Here is a 7,145-nt window from a genome sequence, read left to right on the forward strand (position 1 = left end):
ATCGCCTCGAAGTCGGAGTTAACAGTTAACCGTGGACCAGCCTTGTCCTTACCTTTCTAGTCTGACTGTGGCTATAAAGCGGCCGCCATAAATAGCTACTCAGGTGTTACTGTTCCTAGTAGAGGTAGTGATAGTATCGTAGATAAGTAGATTCTTTGTCGTTGTGTTAACCCTTAACGAACGAGCGCATTTTTCTAGAACAAGACCAATAAATCGGATTTTAGCAAATTCATTGCTTCATTACTAGAGCACTAAAGGCGCACGGTTAATATCGTTTTTATTGGATTTTATGGAAATTTTCAGTAATAATACGTAGTATATGAACATAGCGTCCCCTTAATACTACAAATAGGCAACTCGAAATTTGGCTTTTTTCGCAAAATTGACTTAAAATTTACACTCAGAATTATAAGTATGAAAATCTGTCAATAGATATTTATGTCTATTTTGTTAGGTGATCAGCGACCTTAAGTATCTTTTTCAAATATAGTCATTAATGTAATTTTTTAAATACAATTTTTAATAAGTCAAAATGGGCAAAATTCAAGTTACCTATTTGTAGCACTAGGGCGACGATGTACGTCATATAGGGTGTCCCTGAAATGACTGTACAACGCAAAAATTCCTTAATAAAAAATAAGGTGTTTTAGGTAACTTACCTGTATTCAATGTAGCTTCGTTTTGCCGTTACAGGACGTTAAACTTCTCAAATTAGTATCGTTCTTTAGAAATAGTTGTTAAACGCTTTCAGCGATTTTCACTCATTTTAGCACTGAGAGTTACTATATATAAATTGAAGTATTTTGACACAAACGGGATCTTTTTTAATGCTTGGAAATATTAAAAATGGCACATGGTTCATAAATAAAACATCGCATTTCCATCACTTTTCCTGCAGATGGGACGGTTTACGCCTTCTTCGGAGCCGATTTTCCCCTTTGAGTCCATTGTTTTGACTGTTCTTTCGTCTGCGGTGTGAAATGATGGACCCACGTTCATCCACGGTTATAAATCGACGCAAAAACTCGGCTTTATTGCTGCGAAACTTCGCCAAACTCTCTCTTGAAACATTCTCACGGCGCTGTTTTCGTTTAGTTGTGAGTAATCGCGGCACCCAACTTGCGCCCAGCTTTCTGTTATCCAATTATTAGGTTAAAATATGGTGTACAGTACTTTTTGAAGTACCTATCATGTCTGCTAGCTTGCACAATCTTAGCCGATGGCCTTCTAGTAGAGTTTTGCGGATTTTCACCACAATTTCTGGAGTGGTCACTTCATTGCACACCATTGCGGAGTTCATCTTGACAGCTCGTCTGGCCGCGTCTAAGCTCTGCCACTCCGCAGAGTAGAATATAACTCCGTTTTGATGTTGGACCTTTCAAGACTTTTCAAATGAAAGAATCGAATCAAATATCGATGACTAATTTTTTCCATGTTCGCAAAACCTCTAAAAGTTCACTAAAAACGGCTCTAAATCAACGTCTCGACGTAGCACCCTCAAACTTTAGACATAAGCTTTTTAAGGTTAGGTTTTTACGATGTCGGCAAATGTTTAACAAAAAAGCGCCGTCTATATGTCAAGCTGAGCACTTCCGGGACGATCCTCTTATGCAGTAGTCCCATTTGGAGCAATTCTCCATTTGAAGTCGGTTTTGACACATCTTTAATAACTCGAAGGGCTAACGATCTATTTCATCACGTCTCTGGACAATATCAAAAGTGAGTCTTCAGTAATATTTTCCAGTCATAGATAACAATAATTTACCTAGTTTCCGAATTTGAGGCCGAAACAATAAATTAGGTCAACCTTGTTCCAGAAACTGGCAGAATTGCTACAGCTTCTAGCCACTTAGTTCTAATAAATTTCAAATGATCCCAAGGCCGGTGTGCGTTGGAATCAAACGAAATCGTGTTTACTGACACTTATCAAAGGAAATTTATAGCTGCAAAACTAGACTTAAAGTGGGTTGTATGATTGCTTCGATGATAATTAATTGGCGTAAGGAAAATGGTCTGGTCTAGCAAACTCAGTCATCAATATTATTACCTTTAATAATGCACTCTTCGATAGTTAATAGTAACCTAATTAAGTTCAACTTGCGCCTGAGTAAAAATAGCTTTCTATTTGCACTTGCTCGGGCAAAGCGACCAGACAACTCGACAAAACATTGTGCAAGACGCACAACATACATTACTATAGCTTTACATTCTTGAACGTATCCAGGAAAACCACGACGATAAAATGGCAGGCTAGTGTAGATCACCGAAAAGAGCAATAGAAGAAAATGATCTGTTCATGTGAAGGCAGAGGTAAATCAGATGGCAATCATTTGGAGTCCAAGGGAATTGACAAATAATTTGGATATAGAAAAGTTCGTTAGCTTAAGGATGACTACGTGGTCCATAATAAAGCCAAACTTTGACTAGAGATACAAAAGAGGCAGTTTTTCTATCATGCCGATTTGTTACTCCAAGGAAACATTCCACTCCCTACATTCAAGAATTTGTTTAGCCTCTGGTTTCTTCACGTTAGTAAGTTCACTTGATTTTATATCCATTCCATGCTTTTACATAAATTTCATTTTGGTAAGATGTTTCAAGTTACGTGTCAATATTGCTAGGAAATTTCCTGATATGAATATGTATGTAGCTTTGAGTGGGTTACCGAGTTGATGCCCTTAGGAGGATTGGTTTAATTTGTTCTTGAGGGTTAGAACATTTTCCGAACCCCATGTTAATAGCTTGCAACATAATTAATTAGTGTTTGTTTACATTTTGGCATATGGTTCGGAGCTACTACTAGTTGGCATGTAGTTTAAAAAGATAATTCCTTGCATTTTAACAATTTTTTAAAAGGGCAGAATGCTTATTTAACAAATTTAAACAATCTAAAGATTCCGGTCCCAGTAACTTATAACTTAAGTGTTTCAGAAACGTGTTCATAATTTTTGAAAGTGCTGAAGGCTTTGTTCTAATTAACTTAAAATGTGCATTTTTTTAAAGATTTTTTGACGATACCAAATTTTCATAATTTGGTACTAAATCTTATTTGCTAAATTTCAAAAGTCTAGAGATTCCGGTTCTAACAACTTTTTAAAAGATGCACAACCAGGCTTATAATTTTTGTAGGCCCGATCTTTGTTCTAATTGAAGAGAAATTTTCAGCTTCCTGAAATACTTGTTTTAATGATACTAAATGTTTAAAATGGCCAATTTACCACATATTCACTTTCATAATTTCTGAGTATCTAAAGATGCCAAAATTAAACTGGGCTTAGTTTTAATTATATTGTAGATTTCTGAGATTGTTCTTTTTTGGTACCAAATTTTAATGGAATCGTTTATTTTTACCCTTTTATAGGTTCTAAAGATTTCAGTCCTGATAACCCTCGATTTGAATAATTCAGGATAAGGTTACAATACAATAAATAGTTACAACTTTTGCAAGTGGTCCGCAGTGAGTTCTGGTTGATAGGAAATTTACAATTTCAGTACTTTTTTGCAGATTGAAATTTTTTTGCAAATGAGCGTAACTTCGTTTATTGTAATGATCTAGACGAACTCAATGTTATATCGTTTTTACAGTTTTGAGGCCCTGTTTTGGTAAATGATACACAAATCCGTAGTGGCGAAATAAGATAAAGTGACGTAATGATACGTTAGATACATTCTATTTTCATTATAGAGCTGCATTTTACAGAGATTATAAAACTGATATTTCCAGTTCAAACTGGATTCGGTCAATAGAACACTAAATAATTAAACACAGGAACGTTTAAGCAAAATCTAGACAACAAAAAGAAACTATAAAAGTCGTGTATTTACAGCAGCGATCGTACTGGTCAAGTGCAGCTACTTAAATATCGACTAGAAAATGACCAACTGTCGTTTTTAACTGCCCATTAATGGTTTCAATCAAACTGTTAATTTGTATCAACCAAAATAAACAATTGCAGGAAACCATCTTGTAAATGTTTGTAATTCGTTAATTCCAGCTCTATTAACGATCATCATAAAAACATAATCCACAATCACATAAATATATTTGAAATAGAGAAAATTTCTATAAATAATAATTTATTTTAATAGTTTACATTGAACGAATTAGGAACAATAACCGGCATTGTAAAACTGATTTCTGCTTTGTTACAGCTGTTATGAAACAGATGCAATAAGTAGTGAATAAAGATGGTTTCTTTATTCAGCTTTTTAAAAATGTAATAATGAAATCTGCATAATTTTTGACGTTGATATAGGCAGTGGGAAATTCGTCACATATGAGTAAAACTTCCGAGGCGATTCCCACTTGGATTCCATTCACCACAAAAGGATTACCTATGTCTCCCTAATGGAAATTAACACATTTGAAAATTATTCAAATTTATTTACATTTAGATAATTGTTTTGCAGAACTTTAAGAAATAAATGGTAGAAGGTTAGTTAGTTACTTACCACACAGTTCTCGGTGCGATAAAGGCCTGCGCAAAACATCGTATCCTCATGCCAATCCTTTAGAAAAGTATTTTCACACGTCCAAGCTCCAACTACTGGCTGATGTGTAACCTTTACCATATCACAAAAAAATGTAGATTTATGAAATTAAATAATAGTAAAGTGTCGTCTTAGATAAATTAAAAATTCTCTCGAGGCGGTGAATCTCAATTTTGTGAGAATCAAAAGACTTCTCTCTTGGTTTATTCTAATTTATTCTAATTATAATTTTACTGGGGCTGCCATGTCATCAAACAAAATGAAATGTTTTTTTTTATATAAAAAACGCTTGTTCATTCTCAAAAAATATCTTATCGTTATTACAAAATTGACGCGTTATTAAGCCCTGAAAACCGTATTAAGTAAAACACAACCCAAAACCTGTCGTCATTTGCCGGACTAATTACTGATTGACAGCAGTATGTGTAACATTGACCAGTTAAGTATCCATGTACTTGTATAATAGCATACCTGGTATAATAACATAAAAATGTAGATTTTTGAAACGAAAGACTATTTCTGTTTTTAGTTCAGAATTTTTTGCAACACTTTTTAAATTTTTACTGCATTTTTAAAATACGTTAAGGACAGTTTTTTCTAGCCCTATTACCTCTTTTTTAAATTAAAATAAATTCTTGAAAGGTCTTTTAAACTTTTGAGGAGGCGGAGAAGGTTTTTTTGGAATCTTTATTTCTTATACATATATTTGAAGGAAATTTTTCTTAGATTTGTAAGGCCGTTAGTCGAAGCTGAATAATTCCCAAAAATTTTTTTATTAGCCGGGTAAAAGTTCTCAAAACTCTAGCTTAGGTTAGTTCAGGTTAGTAGCGGTGTTTGAATTTGAATTTCTTTCCGATTTCGCTTGGTACAAGTGTGAATTAAATGAATCTTACTTTTATGCTATTGCTAATTATACATCCAACTAGCTGTAGTGAAAGTCGTTGTTTTTGCCGAAATATTTGATTTTTACTAAATTTTTAAGTGTCGCTCGATAATTATTTCTACTATTTTATTGCGATTTTCACATAGTTTACGGGAAAATTCCAAGGTTTGTGAGACTGTTTTTGAACTTTACGCATATTTTTGTTATTATTTTAGATTTTTTAAACTAAAAAATGTCTAAAGTTTTTGCAGTTTTTTTACGCTACACTCGCCATCTCTTATTCAAGAGGGAAGCGTTGTCGTAAATCGCTGCACGTGTCTTGTTGTGAATGTTTGATAGTACACTAGAAGGCGCGTGAGATGGCGCACAGTATGCCTCTGCGAGAAATCAAAAAATTCTTTTAAGTCGATGCTTTAGTTTTTCCCAATTCACGCAAAAGGTTCAAAGTTTTTTGTCGATCGAGTGAATACAGCCCTGAAAATATGTTAAATCTGACAAATATTTACCCTTAGTTGTACGGATGGGCGGTATGGTTTAACCCAACCATTCTCCTCCTTGACCACAATGCCCCATCCCACGATAGTACCGTTTCCAGTTATCGGTATATCTTCAGTATTCCATTGAATCACTGTTACATTTTTTCCTAGTTCCTACGAGTGATAAAAAAATGTAAGTACATGTATATATTTGTATAATGTAAGTATGTTTGACGTAGTTACTGATAAATACCTTTTTACTGATTCAAGATGGTGGTTGTAAATTTATTCTATGCCTTTTTCAAAACTTACGAGCGCTTCCGATAAAACCAATATTGCAATATTATTCAGTAGATATTCTTCCACAAAATTAGGATGCAGGTTGATGCTTTCCACTTTGGCCAACTGCCCACCTTCATCATATAAGGACGATCCAGCTCTTACAATCAAGTTCGCTGCTCTGATCAATAGTAACATTTTGATATAATTTACGTCAACTCTCGATATTTATCAAATTTAGCACAGTATATTATTTAATTTGTGTTTGGAACAACAAATAACCTACTTGAACGCTCCTACACATGATGCAGCCGTTAAGATGTGTTTTGCACCAATAATGCTTCCTCCGCACATGTGTAAATTGTCAGCTATTATGGATGCCGCATAGGGATAATCAGATATTTCAGCTAGATCTCCATCTATTATTGCCATCGCTAAAATTGGAAATGGAAATTAGGGTGTTTTATTGAATTTGAACATGACATGGAGTCACCGATAACTCAATAACGCTGACGCGTAATGCAAAATTATGTATTTACTATAAATACTCGGGCAAAACTTACCACACTTGGTGTAAATGATGAAGAAAGTTAGAAAAAGGGTTTCGCGATTCCGCAACATCTTTGATGAGGTTTGAATCTTCAATACACTGAGTATGAGAGCGCAGACTGATAATATTATATTGAAGTTTTATCTGCACTTTTTCTTAAACAACGGAGACTGCCACTTAAACTGATTTATCTCTGAATGTATAGGTATTTGCGATGACATGATAATAATCGTAAAAGTGCCAGAAATCCGCTCCAAAATGGATAAAACTATATTTTCCTTTGTTGGTATTGCGTTTGGACCTAGAGAATTGAAGCGGGTCATGGATTAATCTGACTTCAAACAGGTTGACACAAGAGCAATCATGTTAAGGCGAAGTCGGCGAGTTACGATACAACACGAATTTCCTTATCTTCAGGCCTTTTAGTCCTTTCCAGTGACTAGACAGTTTCCATTGACTTTCAGAA

At 34.5% G+C, this 7,145-nt stretch overlaps 1 protein-coding gene across 1 annotated transcript; it reads right to left on the minus strand.

Annotated features, from left to right (window-relative positions):
- Window positions 1-4,074: 4,074 nt before the first annotated feature.
- LOC136409030 (trypsin beta-like) lies at window positions 4,075-6,827 on the minus strand. The gene is made up of 6 exons (XM_066390308.1): window positions 6,693-6,827; window positions 6,416-6,563; window positions 6,163-6,310; window positions 5,881-6,024; window positions 4,453-4,563; window positions 4,075-4,345 (listed from the first exon to the last, which is right to left on the minus strand). The coding sequence occupies exons 1-6, from the start codon at window positions 6,748-6,750 to the stop codon at window positions 4,202-4,204; spliced, it is 753 nt and encodes a 250-aa protein (XP_066246405.1). The 5' UTR covers window positions 6,751-6,827; the 3' UTR covers window positions 4,075-4,201.
- Window positions 6,828-7,145: the final 318 nt, after the last annotated feature.

This window comes from Euwallacea similis, chromosome 5 (assembly GCF_039881205.1).
Source record: "Euwallacea similis isolate ESF13 chromosome 5, ESF131.1, whole genome shotgun sequence".
NCBI lineage: Eukaryota > Metazoa > Arthropoda > Insecta > Coleoptera > Curculionidae > Euwallacea > Euwallacea similis.

Bases quoted from the DNA above. Each gene is read 5' to 3' on its own strand.
- LOC136409030 (XM_066390308.1), bottom strand. From the start codon at position 6,750: ATGTTGCGGAATCGCGAAACCCTTTTTCTAACTTTCTTCATCATTTAC. The intron at 6,311-6,415 runs GTAGGTTATTTG...ACTATTGATCAG, and splicing joins TCATGTGTAGGAGCGTTCAA to AGCAGCGAACTTGATTGTAA. The intron at 4,346-4,452 runs GTAAGTAACTAA...AATTTCCATTAG, and splicing joins ATCGCACCGAGAACTGTGTG to GGAGACATAGGTAATCCTTT.